The 23,686-nt window shown below is 37.2% G+C and overlaps 3 protein-coding genes and 2 long non-coding RNA genes across 5 annotated transcripts in view; all 5 read right to left on the bottom strand.

Annotated features, from left to right (window-relative positions):
* Positions 1-7,914, bottom strand: part of LOC139139249 (uncharacterized) — a 44,185-nt gene extending 36,271 nt beyond the window's left edge. Inside the window, exons 1-2 of the mRNA XM_070708093.1 lie at positions 7,595-7,914; positions 7,225-7,335 (exon numbers count right to left, since the gene is read on the bottom strand). Of these exons, the coding sequence (XP_070564194.1) occupies positions 7,225-7,232 (8 nt within the window). The 5' untranslated portion in view covers positions 7,233-7,335; positions 7,595-7,914. The remainder of the gene's footprint in view (positions 1-7,224; positions 7,336-7,594) is intronic.
* Positions 7,915-11,792: 3,878 nt separating this feature from the next.
* Positions 11,793-23,686, bottom strand: part of LOC139139242 (insulin-like growth factor 1 receptor) — a 156,918-nt gene continuing 145,024 nt past the window's right edge. Inside the window, exons 18-19 of the mRNA XM_070708086.1 lie at positions 13,265-13,470; positions 11,793-12,495 (exon numbers count right to left, since the gene is read on the bottom strand). Coding sequence (XP_070564187.1) covers positions 12,469-12,495; positions 13,265-13,470 — 233 coding nt within the window. The 3' untranslated portion in view covers positions 11,793-12,468. The remainder of the gene's footprint in view (positions 12,496-13,264; positions 13,471-23,686) is intronic.
* LOC139139243 (uncharacterized) lies at positions 13,522-15,566 on the bottom strand. Its single transcript, XR_011553762.1, has 3 exons — positions 15,450-15,566; positions 15,071-15,147; positions 13,522-13,747 (listed from the first exon to the last, which is right to left on the bottom strand). It is a non-coding gene; the product is annotated as an uncharacterized lncRNA (long non-coding RNA).
* On the bottom strand, positions 16,702-18,112 carry LOC139139446 (tyrosine-protein kinase SRK3-like). The gene is made up of 4 exons (XM_070708361.1): positions 17,950-18,112; positions 17,683-17,821; positions 17,139-17,243; positions 16,702-16,862 (listed from the first exon to the last, which is right to left on the bottom strand). Exons 1-4 carry the CDS (start codon positions 18,043-18,045, stop codon positions 16,702-16,704), a joined length of 501 nt encoding a protein of 166 aa, XP_070564462.1. The 5' UTR covers positions 18,046-18,112.
* On the bottom strand, positions 19,810-22,816 carry LOC139137975 (uncharacterized). The gene is made up of 4 exons (XR_011553520.1): positions 22,642-22,816; positions 22,207-22,331; positions 20,345-20,470; positions 19,810-20,046 (listed from the first exon to the last, which is right to left on the bottom strand). It is a non-coding gene; the product is annotated as an uncharacterized lncRNA (long non-coding RNA).

Below are 23,686 nucleotides of genomic sequence, written 5' to 3'. Positions count from 1 at the left end.
AGGAAGTTGGGGAGTTCTTAGTGTATTAACTATGGTAGAGGTCCCCTAGCTTTTAAAAAAATGTTTGAAAAGGGAAAGTCATTTTTTACTGTTTTTCAGGAAAGTTTGACAAGGCAGTGCTTGCATTCAGAATGCGTGACTGCTATTGTAAATGCATTTTTAGATTCTTTGAGTGTCAAAGAGGTGTCAAAAGTGAGATTAACCAAAAAGACTGCTCTGTGACTTCAAAAGAGGGGTGCAAATATGGCTTGTTTTCAACATTTTTGACAGAATAACAGTTTTCGTACATAATTTTATACCAATTTAATCCAACCTTTGAAATGAGATATGGACATGGAATTTTTACAGCCTATTAACAAGGTTACAGATAAGATTTGTACGGCACAATTTTCCTGTATTTGAAGTACTTTTTGAAAAATCACATTTGAAATTTGAAAGAATTTTTTTAATAATTTTTTTGATATGTAAACCCATGTAAAATAAAAACAAATTATTTACACATCCTGCCATACAAATCTTACAATTAATAGTGTCAACATATTTATAACTAATTTGGTAATATTAATACTATCCAATTATTATTAAATTCAAACATGTAAAAAAAATATGAAAAATTAAATTTTAATATTGATTGGTGTCATATTTCAAATCATGGCTACAAATATACAATTTTTATATTCTTTGGAGAAAGTATTAACTAAGGGATTTATCCTAAAAATTTGAATTAAATATCTTGATTATAACATTTGAAACTTGACATTAACTCTGAGAAAAGAATTGGTGCAAAAATAGCCTTTACCGCTACCTTAAGCATTTTTACTAAAGCCAATTCCTAATTTACATATTTAATGAACTTTGCTTATAAAGGATATATACCGGGATTTACTTGATCAAAGTTGGCAAAACATGCTATGTACATTGATGATTATACCAGGTTAAAACAATATCGAAAGTTATTTCACATTTTCATGTCAGCTAATTTATAATTTGCATATCTAATGAGCTTTCACAGCTTGGCATATATGGCTTGAAGGACATGGCCAACAGTAATTACACTTGCTATATAAAGTCATGATACAATAAGAACAGTTATTAACTTTAATAATTTTATTTCAGCTAATTGCATATTTGTATACTTCATGACCTTTTAGAATTAATTTGCGGTGATTATTGTTCATTACGTTGATCATAATAATTTCAATGAAGTTGCAAACATGTGGCAAAGGTTCAAATTTACACATAACTTCAATATATAACAAGTCAGTATTGCTGAAGGCAATGAGTACTTGGGCCTTGATAGGGTAATTTTGAGGACAATATATACTACTATTCAATATGGTCTTGAATTTCCTCCTGTCAATGAGGCATTTGATTAACTGGTTATTAAACGAAGCAATGGCATGACAACGGCAAAATATGTCTAGCAACTTTGTGGAGTTTGAGGCAGGGGTTCTTTATTTATAGCGGGAATTGATTAAACTCCTTAAATATTCAAATTACAGCAAATTTCTTTTGTTCTTGATGGTAGATGTCTAATATTTAGATGGGCATATTTAGATTTCTACCCTATAGTTATCCCTATATACCAAAAATCGGACATCCAGCTCTATTGGCTTGCTCAGAATTAGATATGCACATAATTAATGAGGTACAATATGTGGTGTCATAAGGTGTCCCATCATACCATTTATGAAGGGTGCTTTATGAAGGGTGTAGCACTTGTGGTTACTGAGTTGTGGACAAATATATATTTGAGGTCAAAGGTCATCAAGGTCACGTGACATTTTGTCAAAATAATTGTATTGCTAAGTTATTCCTATATACCAAAAATCAGACCTCTAGCTCTATTGGCGCGCTCAAAATTATATATGCGCATAATAAATGAGGTACAATATGTGGTGTCATAAGGTGTCTTATCATACCAAATATGAAGGATGTAGCACTTGTGGTTACTGAGTTGTGGACAAATATATATATTTGAGGTCAAAGGTCATTGAGGTCACGTCACATTTTGTCATAATAATTGTATTGCTAAGTTATTCCTATATACCAAAAATCAGACCTCTAGCTCTATTGGCTCGCTCAAAATAAGATATGCACATAATTAATGAGGTACAATATATGGTGTCATAAGGTGTCCTTTCATACCAAATATGAAGGGTGTAGCACTTGTGGTTACTGAGTTGTGGACAAATATGTATATTTGAGGTCAAAGGTCATTGAGGTCACGTGAAGTTTTGTCAAACAAATTATATTGTTAACTTATCCCTATACACCAGAAATCAGACCTCTTGCTCTATTGGCTCGCTCATAATTAGATATGCACATAATTAATGGCGTACAATATGTGGCGTCATAAGGTGTCCCATCATACCAAATATGAAAGGTTTAGCACTTGTGGTTACTGAGTTATGGACAATAATGTATATTTGAGGTCAAAGGTCACCAAGGTCACATGATATTTTGTCAAAATGTCTGAGATATCTGCGTGAACCGATGGACTCACTGATGGACTCACGGACGGATATGAGCCAATCTATTGGGGACAAAAAAACTGTCACTGCATCCTTTAGGCAATATGAATACGATGAGAAACTAAATTTTTATTTTTCTTGGCATCATACATGCGAGTCTATGGAGAACTGCCTTATACATGGGAGTCTATGGAGGTGTAAACTAAAAAGTCCTCTAACACGGCCAATTTGATAGCATTGTGAAACAAATCGACGTGCATCTGTATGGGGTTGGGTACTAGGCGTGAACGGACGGACGGACGGACGGACATGACCAACCTATAAGTCCCCTCGGACTTCGTCCGTGGTGATTAAAAACAACGCAACAGTTATTACAGCTACAACGGCGGTAGGTTCATATCCAGAGCCCCGTACGGTCTGCCGCCGTCGCTTGAAAACAATCTCATGCACCCGGCCATATGGGCAGCTGGCCGGATGCATGACTTCCCGGAGAAGGCGAGCTGTCACGTTCAAGCTCAGGATTATTTGTCGATCAAATTTCAGTAAATTTACCTTACCTAGATGAAATTTTGTCTATAGGCTGAAATTTCGCCGAAGTTTGACAAAATTACATCGATTTTTCAGGTTCATATGCGACATTTTTGAGTTTTGAGTGCAGACAGAAATAAGTTTTGAGGCAACATGGCTGCGACCCCATGTTGACCCCTAGCCCTGCGTACGATGCTATGTGCTACAGCTAACACACAGCATCGTAAGCAGGGCCAGCGAGAGAGTTGCCGACATCGACGGTTATTTACGAGAAGTGAATAAAAGACTGTCATTTTTGGAAGCGATCGAGTAGCTGAGGTAGGCTGGGATACGACTTGGGCCCAAGAACGCTGAATTTCGGCAGTAATTTGGCTTTTTACGTCAAGTCCCAAAATGGATTTGAAGTCACCGACCCAACGTACGGGTCTTTGCGGGGCTGTGGTGAGCGGGGCGGTAGCTGTAGCGGAACACACAGCATCGTACGCAGGGCTAGTTGACCCCCAACAGTCTGAAAGGAGGGTACTTCATTTGCATGCATAATTAGGAATTTATTTCAAATTCGAACTGCGCCGTCTAGTCAGTGAGTGACGATTATGACATTTTTCGCCAGAATTTTATCCGTAGATATCTCAGCCTTCGTTTACCATCCGTCCTATTTCCAGTTAGTTGCTGAATTGTACTCTTGGTTGGTGTTTGCCGATGATTTTTTGTGGGGTTTTATTGATTCGTTTTGGCATTTGCCTTATTTTCATGGTTTTCGAGCGATCGAAAATGCCGTTCACTAAACACTGCCACAAAGGCATAGCCAAAGTCAAATTTCCATGAGAAGTAGGGAGGGGACGTATCTTGAGTAGGTCCATACGATCTGAAAAAATCTCAGTGGCTTAAGCCTCCGTTTTTGAAATAAGTCTCGTTGAAGTTGACTATGCAGCGACGTTCATGTGTTAAATCTAACATGGCGACCTACAGCGCAGCGTGAGTGTACACGTAAACTCTTTCAGCTCTTTCTCGGTCCTCACCGGCTAACTTGGCAGATTTTTTCGGTTCTGTTTATGTTTTCAATGATTGTGACGAGGAAGCAAGACTGCAAGCTTGTGTTACCTCACTGGCCAACACAATCTGCCTGGCTGGCTTCTCGGTAAAGTCGTGGACAGTGCAAATGGAAAAAAAAAACACTACGGTGACAGAAGGGCTACGTTTATCACTGTCTGCGGCCGTACACGTAGTATAGTGGTAGACACCCGTCGTACTGACTAGCAGTGCTGTTTCGTTTATGAGTGATTTTTTCCGTTTTCGCATTCTAGTAGCTAGCAAGCATACAAAAACTGTAGGAAATAACATCGACTGCAAAAAATCTCCGTGGATAAATACGGCTACTCTGTATCCCGCACACGAGTACGTGAATATAGATGCGGCTAGAATGATAGCCGGTAAACAGCTGCGCGTTGCGGCCATCCCTGCTAGCATTACCGTGCGTGCTCGAACTACACTGGCACATTTTATAACTCATGTAACTAGCAAAAATTTTTTTAAGTATTGATGGTCATAATGTGACATTAATTAAATACTTTATTTATATATAACATCAGTGACCCGAGATTATAGGAGTAAACTTTGAAAAAATGAAAGATTAATCGTGTAACACCCGCGCCGTGTGAACTACAAGTGGTTTGGTCGCGGTAAACAGCGTGGAGTGTACGTAGCGTAACGGGTGTTCGTATACTCATAGACCCTCGAGATCTACGTATACAGCGATATGGTAACTGCATGCCAACATTCAACACTGCCGCAAATACATGTCCATGGTCGCACGGTCATGAAAATTTCACCAAATGTTGATAATAGTTAAATGAATATTTTCTGAAATTTTCGGCTTGGCTTAAGACCTCTAAGGTCATTATCGAGCTGTTTTACGAAAAAGGTGAAGTTTACTTCCGCATTTGGCGGGTCGACCTCGCCACCCACTTTGTAGCGATTTAAATAAAATCTTCTCAACTTTTGTGAGTTTACCCAAGGAAAACAGATCATTAGTATGTATGCTACAACTGAAAGCAAAAATTATAGTTCTAGCTATTGTACGTTTTGCTGCACGTCGATATTTCAAGACCACCCTTTCGCCGTATTTTATCCCTCACTGCAGTGGCGGTCAGCGTAACGAAAACGAGGCTCTCTAACACGAACTTTTATGCAAATTTCATAGGCTCCTTTCAGACTGCAAGTGAAAATGTGTTCGCGATCAAATCTTCCTATATTTTTTTCAGAATTTTCAACAAAATCATTGCTTCTTACATCTTTTGTAAAATATAAAATACTAAAATAAAACTGCGATGTGTCATGTCTCCAGATTTCTAAAATATCGTCCGTTGACCGTTCGACGCAAACTTGTGACGCAGTTGAAATTCAATACTGACCGCCAAATAATCTTAATGAGACGAGATCAGTCTAGACATCCTCCAAATTATCCAACCATTCGCATTGGAGTTCAGCTTGCTTAGAGTATCATAACATTCTTCGGCCTTCTTTTAGATCGACCCTAATATCTCTCATTTAGGAAATAAATACACAAGCTACCTCGACAAAACTTCGTGCACCATCCAAGACCAAACGCACTACAAATCTGTCTTGACGTCATCATCTCCTTACATGGTAATCGGCATACCGTATTTTTTAGCAAAGGGGACACAGAATACGTCGGAGTATTCAGTTTCAAAACGTATTACATTGTGTGATGTTGTCAAAAAAAGTCAAATTACAAAACACAAAAGTTCAAATCAGTTTATTTTGGACTGGCTTTACCCGACATTTCATATTGTTTCTTATGCCAGATTTGACCACGTGCTTACTGGCGACCCCTTTTCATGCAAATTTTGTGTCAAATGATGTGTTCCCCTGGAAAACAAACGTACGATTTCTAAATGAAGGAGGCGAAATTTGCCCTCAAGACTCGAAACCACCCGTTTATGGGGTGTACCTAGCTATTTTTAACGAGCTTCTCGAATCTGCAGCTCTATTTCGAAATGATGGTCTGGTTTTCTCAGCTCAAGGATAAGTGTTCTCCATCGCTGTGGGCGTTACTATTCTCAACCGGGGTACAGTTTCCAGTCGTAATGTTTTTCATTGTGTCCGGGATATAAAACCTTTCCTTTTCAAACTTTCTCTTTGATTAAATCTAATCCACATCTTGTAAGTGATTAAACATGTTTCAAGTTTAAATGTTAAATTCTGGTCTCGAGCCCTCCTGTTCGACCAAACCGAAATTACCCCTCCCACTTTGGCTCGTCCAGTGGGTGTAGCAAGGGTCGTACCATCGCCTAGTAAACGGAGGTGCATTAATTGTTGCATTTCGATGCACATTTTGATTATATTCAGAAGATTTTGTGGCAAAAACTCGGATACAGAAGCATTTATATTCACATCTCACTTATTCAAGACTGGCTGAGAGCAGCACTTCCATTCAGTTAACATCATTACGCCATTCATTATGCCAAGAAAGATGAAGCCAATACGTTTTGCCCTCCCTGGTCTCAGCCAGAAATGGTTATACCTTACAGTTTTTTCCCACGGAATGAAAATAAATGTACTTGGGCTGAGGCCCAAGTACAATGAAACGTGAGCATTTACAGTTCATATCTGGTTGCTACGAGGCACCTGGCAGCTAACTGTGGGGTTGACCTTTTGAATTTGATGGCCCGCATGTATACGCATGCTACCCCACCACAGATAGCTGCGTTTCCACAGCTGCATGTAGTTAAATGGTTGCAATACACGTTAACACATCCAATTTACAAAATCCTCAATGTTTGTTTGTAATCTACCGTACTGTTTATAAGTTATGGTGAAATGAATGACTGGACACTATCTGTTGTACCATGGAGGTAGCCTCCATGGTTGTACTAGTACATGTACATGTAATAATGCGGAGATTAGCTTGGGAACTGTTTGAAGAGGATAGTTGTTTATGTTAGTCGTCCGGTGGGGCATAAAGATTCAACTTCATCGACGCAGGTCCTTGTTTAGCTCCACGCTCAAACATATAAACTGACCCAATTTCTTTCAAACTTTGCACAAAGATACTTTAGCACTTTACATACATAATGCACGTTGCTTTGTTTCATGATACGATAGCTCTGCGTCACAGCGAAAGATATAGCTACTCACTACTATTTTTCAATAGAAAGTATGTTGTGTTATCAAAATTGAAAGTTTGATGCGAAGAACTTACCGAGACATGTCTTGGAGAGGTAGGGATCCAGTCCTCGGAGCATTCGATGTCACAGTTCCAGCGAGGCCGGTCGAAAGGCATGTAGCATCCACACCACTGAAGTTGCTTTTACTAGTGGTCAATGTAAGTCAGAAATTACAGATCAGTAATGTCCGAAAAGTACACGGCAAATTGTTCAACGAAATCTTGAAACGCGCAACGGTTGTGACTTGGATAATCGCGGTGGTCTCACATACACATGCAACGGTGCTATTCTCACATAAACAAGTGGATCTCGCACAGTCTTTGTCTTGACAATTCGCATTACTTCGGCGATTTGGTAAGATATCTCCTGCACTTGGGAGGTTACAGAGTCCAATTGATGCTTTACCTTAGTGCCAGTGTCTGAGCGCTTGTTTGTAACTCTTTTACGTGTCGAGACTTTGAAGACGGGCTGCTTAGGCCGACAGTCCCTTGAAGTTGAAGCCCCGGATAATTGCCTCACGTGCGCTGCTTCATACGGCTGCTCCTCCTGCTCTGTCTCATCGTCTTTTACGAGTTTGTTGTCCAGAAGTGGCCATTTTGACAAGAAACAATTCTGAACTATTCTAAGTCACCTTACTAGGAGAATTCTTGAATTCACAAAATATGTGAAGGTTGAAAACGGACAAAGGCTCAAAAAGGCGAAAGTGAGCGCTCTGAGAAAGTACAGCGACTCTGAACAAAGAGGAATGAGCATGCACACATTGAACACAAATGATGTTATTCTCACATAAACAAGTGGATCTCGCACAGTCTCGCTCACAAGAGGGCGCATGAACCTGGGAGTACGTTCTGTATCCCTGCAGCCTGGGCTTCACTTTTTCAACTCTAAGGGACTGGTCAGTTTCTTCAGCGGGGGGGTCACCCTGTTTTTTACTTTGGTGATAGGGGGGTCACCATGTTTGAAATGCCCACTAGGGGGGTCAGTGTGTTTTGAATTTCGACACAGGCTCATCATTGCCTAAAATGCATCATGTTAGCCACAAATTTCAGCCAGTTGCCTTTTCGGCGCGCCCTTCGGGCGCATACCTTTAATAATCAGACATATTTTTCAGCATGCCCAACTTGAACATATCAGGCATACATATATCAGAGATATATGTATGTTCAATATTTTTCAGCGTGCTCTTCGAGCGCATTACTTTAATATATCAGACATTTTTCAGCACACCCTTCCTGTGCATTACTTTAAAGGGATATAGTCGTCGGAACTGCGCCTGTGCGAGTTTCTTGTTTACAAACAATGTATTTCGTGCACGATATCAAGATGCTGCTCATCATCATAGCTGCAACATTTAAATTATACGATGATAGATTATGACAGACATGTTTTAACTGACATCAATCACCATTGTGCCTTGGATACATTGTTGCCATGGGTCGTATGGGTCCCATACGACCTTGAGGGTAGTTCCGACGACTATATCCCTTTAATATACAAGACTTATATATCAGAGATATCAGGATGTTTCATATTTTTCTCCGCGCCCTTCGGGCGCCATACTTTAATAAATCAGAGATATATGCCAGAGATATCTTGATGTTTGCTAAGTGAAAGTGTACTATTATGAAATCTACATTTCATATGAAAAGCATGACAAATTCCTGATACTTTTCTGTTCTCTCTATGAGAATTCAGTATGAGAAAGCAACATGCACAAATATCAATGTTACAAGAAAAGGTCATCTCAGACTGCACACATCAGATTTGGCTAAAATGCCTCTCTATGGTTCCTCAGGAGATTTAATTGGATGGCTGGCAAGTCTTAACACCCATCAAAGTTTTTGATTTACTGCTTTTTCCTGTTTGATATTAATGATTGACATCCATTTCTGTACAACAGTTCAGGACATCTGGTTAAGCATAGAAAGTGTGAAATACATTCACAGCTCATTCAAAATGTACTGTATTCAAACTTTAAGATTGACACTTTGAAATTCCTATCTTACAACTGACATGCCAACAATTTCATTAAAACACAGAATGACTTAAAATATAAATGCATGTAAAATATAACATATATATATATATATATATATATATATATATATATATATATATATATATATATTACAGTATTATATTATTACATATTACAGTTGTCGCGTGCGGGGGGTCACCCTGTTTTAGAAATTTGGAATAGGGGGGTCACCCTGTTTTCAAAATTTGGAATAGGGGGGGTCAGCCACTTTTTGACGTCGGCAAAAGATAATCCACCGCCCCCCCCCCAGGCCGAAGAAACTGACCAGTCCCTAAGTATTATATATTACGTATTGCTCGATAAGTTTCCTAAAACTTGTCGCATGAATCATTCCTGCAATTTTCAGCCGAAACAAACTATCACAGGAATCTCAGTACTCAGTCAACCTTACAGGCGCCCGTGGGTTGGGTAGTCTCCTAGATCGATCGATTTCCTGCTCGATCTGTCCGCTACTGCATTTAGATTGAAGTGGTGGTTGCAGTGGTGGGCAGATCGAGCACGGGATCGATAGATCAAGTAGAAAATCGATCGATTTAGCAGACTACCCAACACATGGGCGCCTGTGGCCAACCTCTCTTTTGCAGTGACGGTGTTGGCACGAACGTAGCCTGACCAAATTGCGAATTTCAACTATGTCTTTGTGCAATCATGCATTTAAAATTTAAAAAAAAACTTAAAATTTCGAAGGATAGCAATAAATTTGCAGCCGATTTACATTATAATATCCATTTACGCAAATGGAATTACATAATGATATCGCATGTTTTGAATGTAGCTGTAGAAAAATGTCATCATTAGAGTAATAAAAGAGAAAACAAATAGAAAAATGTATGATGCTTTCTCAAAATTAAAACTCATAAGTAATGAGTTGATTTTATTGTTTTAAAAAAAGTGAACCACTGTAAATTCAATTCTGCCACCGGCTCCCCCATCAAGTGACGTAATCTTATGACTCTTGGATCACCACCTTGCGGATGCAAATTAAATATATGAACACACACTCATCAATTCAAGAAGCACCTAAACTTAATGTAAAACTTACATTTCCAAAATAGTTGGACCAAATTTAGTGAAAACCTGAAATACGAGTGTAATTACTATTTCACGGATTGCGTAAAAGTGGACCAGAAAGTGTAATTTTCAAAGCTGCCTCAACAACTTTCACAGAATTCATTTCATTCTGGATGACGTTGTTTTGCTCAATTGCAAGGGCTTTTCTTTTGAAGCCAATCAAATCAAAGTTCACGAGAGTAATTTCCATTTGTCCATAGTATAATCTAAACCCTGGCTCGCAGCAACGTTTCAGTTGAGAAGAGGCTCAAAGCTCTGATTCAGAGTGATCATTTCGATCGCTCACAAAGCAAACGGCCTTTTTCGAGGCCACGAAATATTACAAAAAAATATCTGCCTGCCATTAAAAGACGATACATGGATGCGACCTGACGTCACGTTGAACGACTTTTTCGTTTGATGACCTGCTACAAAATAGTATCCTTAATACGCTGCCTGCTTCCTGACAAATGTTCACTGCTGGACACGTCTTTTCTCCCGACTTTCATAATCTGACATTTTTCACCGGCGTTTAGCCCCCGGGGTTTACCCTATAGTGACTTTCACCGAAATGGCCGCCTGTTGCGAGAGCGCCCTTTAAAGGCGATGTTGAAATTTCTTTCATAATGCATTTTTGTAAAGAAAACCATTGATTTAATCACTCATACATCGTATAAAATGCTGTTTCATAAATATTTTCAGTTTAAGAGCGCATGAAAGTCTCTAATATTTCATCTTATATGATATAAATGACTAACCTTTATTTGAATTGTTACCCGATCTTTTCCAGTTACACACACATGCATGCATTTATACATACACAACACACATACAAGTATGAATGCATGCGTACATACATACATACATACATACATACATACATACATACATACATACACACACACACACTAACACACACACACACGGACAGACAGACAGACATCGCTATGACATTAGCCCACGTGTTTACACACGTGAGCTTAAAACACAATGTGAAACTTACACAAATTTGAGTGCAATTAAATGTTTTCGAAATGTTGACACAGAAAAAAGAGGCCAGGAAACCTGGGGATTTGCATGTATTTTTTGTGCTCGTAGTTAGGGGAATACGAGTTGAGGTGCCAGTCTGGATCGTAATGCTTGTTAGTAACTGAAACAGACACACCAATATGTTGATTGTGTGCACCACTTTAGATCTTTATTACGAGATGGCAAACGTGACCTTCAATTCATCACATGGAAATTTCCCGCCAGTCCTTGATTGTTATATAAGATTAAACAATATCACACCATGGAATATCCCATTCTCGATTGTTCTTATTCAAGTTTTTACCAATAATCGATTAAAAGTATGACGCTATCTCCTATATCATTCTCGTGCAACCCTGGGCCAACCTTTACACGCCTCACAACGTGAGGGACTCTTCGAGATAAAGCGTTACTGGGGGGCTTACCCTCTGGACACTTCGAGATGAAACGTTTACAAGAGAGGTCGTTGCAGTATTGTGGAAAAAAATTATAAATTCACACTTCTTTCTCGCCAAACTTATGACATGTTGTCATGCTATGAGGTGAACCCAACCAATATTTTGATCTTTGGTCAACAAATTTATGGAAATTAAATGGATCTTTGCGACTTGAAAATAGTGATTGTGAACAAAATACGGTGCGTTACGTTCTTGTATTCCCAAAGACCCTGAATATTGACTGAACAAAGACAATATTTGAGTAAGTGAATGGCACCCGGCAATAAAGTATAACGACAACTACAAAAGTAGTTTTTATAGTGTTTCAATAAGAATAACTTCAAGATTAGAACGTTCATCATACAGAAAGACAAAATGAGAAACTTACAAATCAACTTGAAAGCTGTCAGTCGAGCAGTGTCAGAAAAATGTACCTGTGCTCAAGAACTACACGCATAACCAAAACTATATTTAGTACAAACGTGACTCTTTGTCATCATTGACAAGGTAAGGACAAGGGCGTAGAGGAAACTCATTCACGACAAAAAGAAGCTTCGTATATCCAAGCGTTACTTCAATGGATTTGTTAAGGGGTTTAGTGAGTGATAGATATGTTCCACATTCGTCGCCCTTGTGACATTAAGATATTTTTGCATGCCGTAGTTGCGAAAGCATTCTCAACTTTTTCTTTAACGATGTTATCCTAGGAACAAAATGACGCTGTTCTACGGTCCGTCGATCTCGAAAAATCCCTGTAGAGAAATATGTAGAGACAGACCGAGTTTAAAAGGCATACTGTCACCTATTCCCATTTGCCACAGTTACCATGGAAAGAGAAAATCTAACCAATCACAGATTTTAAGCGGGTGGCTGCTTTTTAAAACAGCGCCCTCACAAGGGCATTTTTGAATACCAAGGAACGCGCCTTTGACCATATATGGGCATATTTAGATTACAGGTGATTGCATATACCTTTAATCCATTTTAACTAACTTATGATCTTCAAACTCCGGTGACTTCATCGACAAAACCGTTTAAAATCTACTAATGAATTGAATGCCTCTGAGATCTTGGTTTCCAGGTTTCTGTTCTCATGCAATGTTCTTGCTCAAAAGTTTCTCGACTCAAAGTAATTGCTTTGAGATACTTCAGAAAAAAATCGCGAATGACGATGCATACTTGGGGGAAAGATATTGTAACAATGTCATGAGTAACTGCACAATCTTGTACTTCGAAACATTTCATTGCAAATGAACGATGCCTTCATAGCAAAAATCATACTATGCTTACAAGTGAAGCCCAGAATACAATGGTTCGATTTGACTGGTGTTCTGATGGATTACTTGTTTTTCACTGATTATGAAATATCGTCTAAAGCCACGTCGTTACCATCACCTCTACCATATCCATCAGATAAGTAACAACATCACATTTCGATTTGATACACCATCAGCCGATATACTAGTATTACCATCTTGATTTTTATTTCTGTAGCAGAGTAACCTATTCTTGTGGCCTTACCTTGTTAGACTTTTCAAATCTTGATATATTGTTGACAAGGCCGACAGCCTCGGGTCTTTCCTCAGGGTCATTTTTACAGCAATGTCTCATCATACCATAGATGTCATCGGTGCAGTGACAAGGCTTGGGCATTCGATAACCTGTGCATAGTTGTCTAGTTAGGAAGTCAGAATCCAGCGGTTGAAACTCCGGATAAGGAGTGTCACCTATAAAGGTAATGAATCGCTCATATTAATCTTACACGAAGCGGACCCCCCCCCCCCGGAACTTCATAATAATTCCTTAAACACGCACTCTTAGAGGCGTTTCAGTGAGAAATTATATTTGACACTGTAGAAAAGACTATTAATATGGCAAACCATTCTTACCACTTAATAAAAATTTGCGGATAAATGTAAACGACTATTTACTAACTTGAACGTATTATTTAAAGTCATACCCAATGTAGCCATCTCCCATAGTAACAACACTCCATAAGACCATCTGTGGAGGAAAGACAAAAATTGTGATATTTTTTGCATTTCGTCCAGCGTTTTCTTGTTTCGCACTAAGCATAGTTAAGAAGAAAGTAAACCGTCATTCATTTTAATTACTTAATCTGCTCGAGTCAAGGGCCTTTCTTCAAATTCGTTGTTAGTTACAAACGGCATTAGAAATTTGCAGCGTACACACAATAGACAGCGTATCATAAAGTGACGGAGAGCATGGCCGATTAAAGCAAGAACTTTATATTACTTAATGTTTAGAATTACAAGTGTTACTGTTTTTTGTGAGATGACTGCCAGATTTTTATGCATAGTCTAGAACTGTTGTTCGCAAAGTCAACCGACTCTTTGATTAACTCGAGACACGTTTGTAATTTTGCGAGAGGAAAGAAAAAGTTTATATGTGCTGTTGCGCTCATACCTGGGGGAATACGAGTTGAGGTACTAGCTTTGATCGTAATCATGCTTTCAGTAACTGAAGTCAAACACCAGGATGTTGATTGCAGCTCCACTTTTAATCTTTATTCGTAGATGACGTGATACTCCACGTCTAAAATTCTGATCTATATGTGTCCCTAATGTACATTTTCTACAAAGTTGTATACGTTTCTAAACTTACATAACTACAAAATTATCATCATTATACAATGGTCATCACGTGGAAATTTCCCGCCAGTCTTTGATTGTTTCTTAAGATTAAACAAGATCACACCATGGAATATCCCGTTCTCGATTGTTCTCATTGAAATCTTTACCAATAATTAATTAAAAGTATGACGCTATCTCCTATCTCCTTCTCGTACGATCTTGAACCAACCTTCACACGCTTTGGCCACGTGAAGGGCGCTTCGAGATAGAATCTTCACAAAATCTCTACAAAAGAGGGAGTTACAGTACATTGCAAATACGTTTAAGCCTCAAATACAGAGGTATTTATGCAAACTAAGCCTGAACCAAACGTCATGTCTCGAATAACCCACAAAGAACACGCCAAAGTGAGTCCGGTAATTTGAAACGCGACCAGTTTTAATGAATAATCAATACATGTAGCCGACATTACAGATTAAATAAGTATAGATGAAATTTATTTACCAATGACACGTGAGCAAAAAATACAAGTACGTTACAAACATCTCACTACGTCATTAACAAATTAACATTCTCCTTACGATTTTTTACTGAGAATCGGTAGTGTATTTGCAGTTTGACTGTAGTCCAAATGAATGTTCTTATGATTGTACAACAATCTTGAAACTAAACACAATGTCTCGTTTGACTGAAGAGATTCAGACTTGATTAGTATTTTTTTTGTAACACTTACATGTCAGATTTGTAGGAATACACTCCAGTCACCAGTGACTCGGGGGCCATCCAACGAATAGGTACCAACATCCCCTGCTGTATATGTGGGTAAAAAGAAATGATTACCACACCAACAAGACCAAATTATTGTTGCAATTAGATAAATAGATAAACTGATAGACGAATAATAACACACTTCTCTAGAACATCATCATCATCATTACCACCACCACCACCATCATCATCATCATATATATATATATATATATATATATATATATATATATATATATATATAATATATATATGTATATATATATATATATATATATATATATATATATATATAATATATAATATATATATATATATATATATATATATATATATATATATACCTTTGGATGCTTGTGGTATTGTCCCTTTTGGTAGACATCTCGTTAGAGACCAAAATCTGCAATCTTCGCGACGTCATCAAAAGAGATCAAAATGTTACGGGCTGCAATATCACGGTGGACGACCTGTAGATGAATACAAATGTACTGAGAATAATTTCTATCTTACAGGCATCGTTAACTGGCTTCTTCATCATATCTCCACGAAATTTTCTTAACAAATTTTCGTATTTGTTATGAACTTCAAATATCTTCTGAGATAACGTTGCCATTAGAATTGTATTAGTGTTGATCAATGGCTATGTGTCGATTCAGTGATGTAACATTTTCTACAACATTAGCATCATTAGCCCACACGAAAATAACTACACTTATTCATTCTAAGTACAAATATAGCTGCAAGCAGCAATGCTTGCCCTGGCAGGTTGGCAAAAAAGCAATTTTATTTTGACGTAGGCCAAAAGAGGAGGACGAATCTTATGATCGTGCCTATTTGATTAATCAGGTTAAATAGTCATTCAGGAAAATACATTGTCCACAATGTGTAAAATGCCCTTTAATACCTGAGCTATACTACACATGTATTCATAGTCACTCCACAAAATCCAATATTGCCGCCAGATCACATTACCAGCCGTAGTGTCAGGGTTTGATGCAAGATTTATCATTAGCCCTGAGCCTAGTGTCAAGTTTTACAATCTTGCATAAAGCGGTTTTCTAGATCAAGACTGACAAAGAAATAGATTGAAGAAGAATATTTTTCAAACGAACGTTGAATGCCAAAATTGATCTCGTGTACAGAAAATAAGACATCAAATCAATTTTAAAGACTAACAGCAGAGAGAGAAGGAGCAAAAGTTAAACTTCTGTAAAACTAAAGCGGGCCCTAATTAAACATTTTTGATTGAGGCCACTTTGATTAAACGACTGTTATTCGTTGAGGTTAGCATTTATGACACCTTTAAATGACTTGACACACAAGAATAGAACTGATAAATGAATCTTAGCTTGTTTTATGCTGATAAAGTAGTGGTTTGCTAATGTCGAGCCGTACATTCCACTGAAAAGTCTCAATGAAGATATGTCTTTGAAGTTCATTGTTCTTAGGTATTTTACTGATTGGCCAACTACAATCAGCATTTATCGCTGACAATTACAGAAGTGTGTCACAAGATTATAAATACAATGATACGTCATAGGACAAAAATCATGCATATTATTACGAATATGTTTTAAAAGTAGCAAGACCAAGTACCTACTTGTTTGTTGAAAGATATTCAATCGCCCTTGCAACGTCAGAAGCGAACTTTAAAAGATGCCTATTAAGGTTATGTACATTAATTCTGATATTCTCCCAGTTTTTCAGAAAACCCAGTAAATCACTTTTCATGAGTTCTATTATAATTCCAGATAAACCTGAAAGGAAGAAAAATAACCCGTTTGTTGTAGAACAACTGTATTAGCCCTTTGTACAAAGATACCTTGCTGTGGTAAAATGAGCTTTATCCTTACGTAATGATTACATACATACATACATACATACATACATACATACATACATACATACATACATACATACATACATACATACAGACAGACAGACAGACAGACAGACAGACAGACAGACAGACAGCGCTACTTCCACAGAGAGACAAGGAGTATGCTTTCGTCGGTAAAAACCCATACACTCACGTTGGTCTTGGATTACACCAATGAGTTGAACGACATTAGGATTATCTTGAAGTTTGTGCAGGAGTTGGACCTCGAGGACGTATTGGTGCCAGTCTTCATCTTCGTCTGATCGCATTAAAGAAAAGAAAGCAATATATAGTGTGTGATGATCAATGATTTTTTGTTTCGAGAAAAATGAACCACAAATTCTGACTTATAAACCATTATGGCGCATTTGTCAATCGTGTTGCATGGCAACGAATTGTAAATAATGCGTCGTGGAGGATCGCATTAAAGATCTGATCGCATTAAAGAAAAGAAAGCAATATATAGTGTGTGATGATCAATGATTTTTTGTTTCGAGAAAAATGAACCACAAATTCTGACTTATAAACCATTATGGCGCATTTGTCAATCGTGTTGCATGGCAACGAATTGTAAATAATGCGTCGTGGAGGAAAGGGTTGCTTGATTAGAGTTTGCAATCTTTAATCGCTTACAAAGTGTACTCTCAAAAGAGTAAACGCTTTAGAGATGAGTGACTGATATTTGTAAATCACCAAACCTTTGATCACTTTTAACGCGACCATTGTTGTGCCGCCGTTCCTCAAAACCAAGCGTGCCCTATGAACTTTAGAAAATTCCCCTTCTCCGAGTATATCACGAATCATCAGCCGACTTTTTGGAATTATTTTAGCATCGGCCTATAAATGAAAAAGGGAAAGAAAAGTAAAAAAATTGTAAAAGCCAGGTGATAAAATAGAAAAAATTAAAGTATGTCATTCGCAGAAGTCAAAAGCAATGTGCCAAAGAAAATATGGCGACTATATACCGGCATGTCCTTTTCCCAGTTCGCTTTATTGATGCGGGAGTACTTGTGTCGTGGAGGCCTTGATATTTGTAAATGTATACTGCACGCACACACCATAGAAACACCTAAAATAACACACAGCCAAAAGCGATGGAGGCAATTACAGTAGCATCTAAGCTGTTATCCGATGGTTCGAATACTGATTAGAATAAAATTTATCTATCTGACAAATTTTACAAGATGTGGCTAGCACAGTCGTGTTTACCAAATAACACCAAATATAATAGCAGATTATTAAAAAAAACCAGTCAAAATACCAGCTGCACTAAAATGATTTATTCCGACAGCTTTCAAAATGGCTTTAGTTCTAAGGATGGCCTTAGATAGAATTTATACAAATAGAGTAAATATGTCAAATGTATGTGAATGTTTGAGATTTCTTCCACATTATTCTGAAATTAAATCTAGGATAGTTCTCGGATTTACTGGCCCCACACGGAATTTTTCAAATCAACACAATTCCAGGGGGTAGGCGATTATGTAGGTTTAACTTATCAGACAATTTGAAAATCTAAATTTCTCTATACAGCTTTTGTGATAGCATCTAGGTTTGTGAATAGGTTGCTCGGGATGATTTAATTCAGACAAATAAACTAAAAAATTTAACATGGATTTAACAGATTTTTTCTAATTTTCCGTCAAATGCTTTCTTCTCTGACACAACTTACATGGCACTTTTGAAATTTTGTCCCTAAATATTACTTTCTTTTGATCTAAAGCTATTCACTTTGCTATTGTTAAATAATTTTACCAAATTGTCAATTTTTGTCAAAACTACGCCATTTATGCTACTGAATTTTATATTTTTGGATGTTTTGTCCAAAAATCGTCAGAATATCTGTACTGCTTCTCCACGTAATTTGCATGTGTTATACTTCGATTTAGCTATTTCTCCCCATTCATATTGTAATAGAATTATCGATTTCATTTGAAGTAGTCAATATTACAATCCAATGATGCAGAATCATCTAGGTAGACATACTATACTCTTGTAGCCAAATACTTTGTACTGCACGGGAGAATTATTTCTCCATCTAGAGCTTTCGACAACTATCCAGCCGTCTTTATCAACTGTGCTGATAACATCCTTAAAGGGAAACCTAAGTCCAGCGACATTGACCGTTTATCCCTTCCAAAATTACCCTTGAATAAAATGCAGCTCAAATTTGCAACATAAAGACGTGACGTCAATGTCGCTGGACTTAGGTTTCCCTTTAACAAAGTCGGTTGGGTAGTTGTCGAAAGTTCTGGATAGACAAATACTTTTCCGGTGCGGTACAAAGTATTTAGCTACAAGAAAATATTACAATCATTTGGGAGGAGAATTAGAACTTGCAATTGGCATACCAAAGAAAAAAAAAATCATCAAAAGTTAGCATTACTGGCCCTTTAAACTAGTTTGCATACCAAATAGAGGTCAGAGTTCAGTTTTTTGCGTTTCAAGGCCTCCGGTCCAAATGCAAGTGGGGGATTACAGAAGTGTTTTAGAAAATAAACATACAAATCTAAGTAATACCGAATAGCGTCAGATTGTTTTTCTTTGTTTACTGTATAAATCACTGTGCAACTATAACTTCTTGAAGGTCACTTATTTAAACCTCTTAGCACAGCAAGATGTAAGTTTTCTTTAGAAAAACGGAGGCACATCTAGTTTATCTCTGGTTTATTGAAAGACTTTGCAAGGGTAGGGAGCAACGTTGCTGAATTAAAGGAACGGAGTTAATATTTTATCGTGAATTGTCTAACGAAGACAGGTAGGAATTTGTTTCACAAGAAAATATCATTCTGGTGAAATTTACTTGTAAAATCACTGACCTTTGACTCTCACCATAAAAGTACATGTGTTTGAGTTATTCCAACGATCGAACACAGAGATAACGACCATAGTGTCGCCAACAGGGAAGAGCTGACCCGATTCATGGGTAGACTGAACTTTCCTTATTCCACCGTTGTCAGATGCTCTTAGTGGTAGCCAGGTCACGTTTGTCAGGTCGGAGGCTCTATGAACCAATCTTGTTATGTTAGTTGGACAATTATGGATGAACGGCTGGAGGGAGTCTGGTAAAATATAATCGCATGTGAAGAAGCAAGCGCACGAAAAGTGGTCTCTTGTACACGGCAATTCTTCTCACACTGCTCAAAAAAACTAGCAGATTGTACAATAATATGGTCGGTTTAAATCTTCTACGTTTGATTAATTGCCTCACACACAAAGTAAAAAAAACATCAGACCGCAAATCTTGATGTCAATACTAAGTCTTACACAATACAAAAGGAAACACTGAAATTATAGCAACTATTGTGAAAGCATTGCTTAATTGAAAAGGCTATTTTCGTCTAATATGAGTGTACTTACCTCGCTCGCAATTTGCTCCAGTCCAACCTCGTGTACACTGGCATCCATACGATTGTGTACATTTATTGGCATGAAAACAGTCACAGTTCTTGTTGCAATTCTCCCCCCAAAAGTTGTCCAGGCAACCTGTTGAAACAATGAATTTTAGGGTAACTTTTGCACGGAACAGTTGAAATCCTCAATCCGCATTTCCCTCAATTTAAAATCATATATTTCTGCTAATAGTCGACATAAAGACTCATTTTGAATCCTATCGAAAGGAAAGCTTTCCACACCATTTTTTGCGACTATCAACAGCTAAGTTTTTTCCCCTTACAAGTAGAACCCTGTCGCTAACGGGCAATTTTGTTCCCGTTTAAAATAACTTGTGACTCCTACTAAAATGTTAGAGTAAGTGTAAGTAGGGTATAAGAAAATTTAACTTTAAATTATTACTTTAAATACCTAAAGTGCTGTGCACAGATAATTCAGGATGTAGAAGAGCTAAGTGTTTTACCTACACAGTGCCTCGATCACGTGGTCTGCAAAATCACTTTAAAGCACTTAACAACACTTTTTTTTTCAAATAAATATTTCTTATCAAAGATGACATGAAACCCCCATTGTATATATATAATATATAATATATATATATATATATATATATATATATATATATATATATATATATATATATATATATATATATATATATATTGTCAAACAGCAGAGAATCTGAAGTTTTAGTATGGTGGCAATAATTTACACAAAGGAGGAAAAAGGTACGTATATAGGGATGAAAAGATCTATTTTGGTATTAATGATGAATATTAATTAAATCTAAAAATTGATACTAATTTATGAAGTTTGTAATCTCATTTTAACCTTGTGTATACGTAAGAAAAAACGACAACTTTTATTTGCACTATCTCTTCTCATTCTTAAAGGTATACAGTCACCTGAAATCTAAATATGCCCATATATGGTCAAAGGGGCGGTCCTTGGTCCATGGGAGGGCGCTGTTTTTTAAAAGCGGCCACCCGCTTAAAATATGTGATCTGTTAGATTTTCTCTTCTCCATGGTAACTATGGCAAAACTGGAACAGGTGACAGTATACCTTTAAATTGCAAAAGTTGAATGGCTGACATTCAAAATCAGTAATTAAAATCATGATAAGCAAAATTGACATGGCTTTTATTTAAAATAGAAGTCTACTTTATGGCAAAAAAAAAACTGTTTTGTTATATAGTATTTAGAGAATACGTAATGTGAAAATTCCACAAAATTTAAGCCAGCAAGAGTGGAGTATTTTTAAAATGTTGAAAAACAGGAGAAAAAGAAGCCAGGAAATCGGGTAATTGTCATTAAATGTACATAAATTTACATCCAACTTAATGCTGTTTGACATGATAAACGATAAACCCAACAAATATCACACTTAATGTTATGTATAGAAATTCTTGAGAATAAATGCATTTTTGCAAAAAAAAAGGTTTGGGGCAAAATACGCTGTGTTATGTTTTCATACTTTAAGGAGGACGCATTTTAACCAGTTTACATGACTGAACCCTTCAAACAAATCGTCTTCTTCGTAAGACGATGTTCTGACAGTTAGTCCGACAATTAAGATGATGCGCCCTTTCAATACGTTTTTGTTCTACCACTGAGGGCTGAAAGTTTTCACCAGATTAGTTTTGTGAAAATCGAAACTTTAATTTTTCCCCAAACAGTTGACCGGGTATGGCGGCCATTTTTGAATTTCTAGTATTGTTAACAATGGATTATTTGTTTCTCAAGTACCAAACGCTACGATAACCTTACGGAAAGATTTAGCAAAACGTTCAGTTTTGAGGTGCGAAATACCTTAAATCGTATGTGTTACCTTTTACATCAATCCGTAATGAATTTGATTTGAAGTAGGCGTCTTTGTCATAGCCATACGCAATGCATCTGTACTTTCCGGAATCTTTATATGTTGCATTTGGTATCGTGACCATCGTTACCATTCTGAAGTGCAGATAACACAAACTGTAAGTAACTGGACGCCCCGGCAGCCCTAGTTAACCGTGAACTAGGTCTGTCTCACAGTCTTTGAGAAAGAATACAGCCTGCCAAATGCATTATCAGAATTTTTTATAGCGGGCTACAGATTTGACATGTAAGCACTGTTTTATCGTACATTAATGTGAAACTTTAAACATTTGTGCATACTAGGTCAGTCTCGCCATAGAACCGTACACAATGTGCAAGATAGCTCGAGTGGTAGCAAACATATGTGAATTTCGAGTTGACAATGTAAGCACATTAGGGTACCTACCTGTTATAAGGCTTTGTTACTGTTCCCCCACGACTGGTAATGTTAAGTAAATTACCGTTGTGTTCCAGATCGACATCCCTGTAAGTATTCATAATATTTTTGTAGACGCACATCAAACTGATGGCCCCATGTATAGGTACTGCACTCAACCTAACAGATAATCTGACTTCTGGTGCTTCGGCTGAAATTTGTGGAGGGTAAAATAATTTTTTTAAATGTCGAAAGTATAAGACAGAAAATAGGCAAGTGCAGGATCATATTGATATCGATTTAACAAAATAATTACTTCAAGTACAAAGTAATAACATCTGTTAGTTAAGTTTCATGCAACTATATGTAATTAATTTTTATACCTAAAGTATTACAATATATGTATATATATGTATATATATATATGTATATATATATATATATATATATATATATTTTATATATATATATATCTTCAAAGTACACGGGTGTCGTCAAATTTGATCAATTCAATCGGAATATATCCCTAGTTATAAAGGTTCATCGAATATCCAAATTAGCAATTAACTTCCATATTACCCGTTATACTTCACGGCTGATATATCCTAGTATGATCAACTTTTGGAGCACTTATAATCAAATTTGTGCAGCCATTCTCAATGTTCTCTCCTATAGAGTTTTGTAATGCTATATCGCCCAACTTGTGTTTCCCCTTGTAGAGGGCGCTCTCAGTTTTTGTTGTTCTGCATATTATGCAAAACAGTTGACAAAATAAAAACAATCTTGGGGAACACCTTTAACAAGAATATACACATTGTGTTATGTGGCTATAGTACAATTTGAGAAAAGCAATGAACACGGTATTTCTGTAGGTCATTGCACCCTTTCAGAACCCATTCTGTGAGAATTTAATTTTGGTGTTCGTGGTGTCGTTATCATCGGAGATTCATTGTTTTAAATCGCGACGCGAGTGAAAGTATTGTCTCATGTACCAAAGTTTGCCAAATGTTTGCATTGTGGACTGAAAATGACATATATTATATCTAAATTGCAGTCTTTGCTTGATATCACTGGG

Source organism: Ptychodera flava, chromosome 8 (assembly GCF_041260155.1).
Source record: "Ptychodera flava strain L36383 chromosome 8, AS_Pfla_20210202, whole genome shotgun sequence".
NCBI lineage: Eukaryota > Metazoa > Hemichordata > Enteropneusta > Ptychoderidae > Ptychodera > Ptychodera flava.
Note: the sequence above shows the minus strand (reverse complement) of the source record. Positions and strands in the feature narration are given on the sequence as shown.

Excerpts from the sequence above, each read along its gene's own strand:
- LOC139139446 (XM_070708361.1), bottom strand. The coding sequence starts at position 18,045 with ATGGTGTGTGCGTGCAGTATACATTTACAAATATCAAGGCCTCCACGA. Across the intron at positions 17,244-17,682 it reads CGCGTTAAAAGTGATCAAAG|ACGAAGATGAAGACTGGCAC; the intron begins GTTTGGTGATTT and ends TAATGCGATCAG. Across the intron at positions 16,863-17,138 it reads TGGTGTAATCCAAGACCAAC|GTTTATCTGGAATTATAATA; the intron begins GTGAGTGTATGG and ends TCTTCCTTTCAG.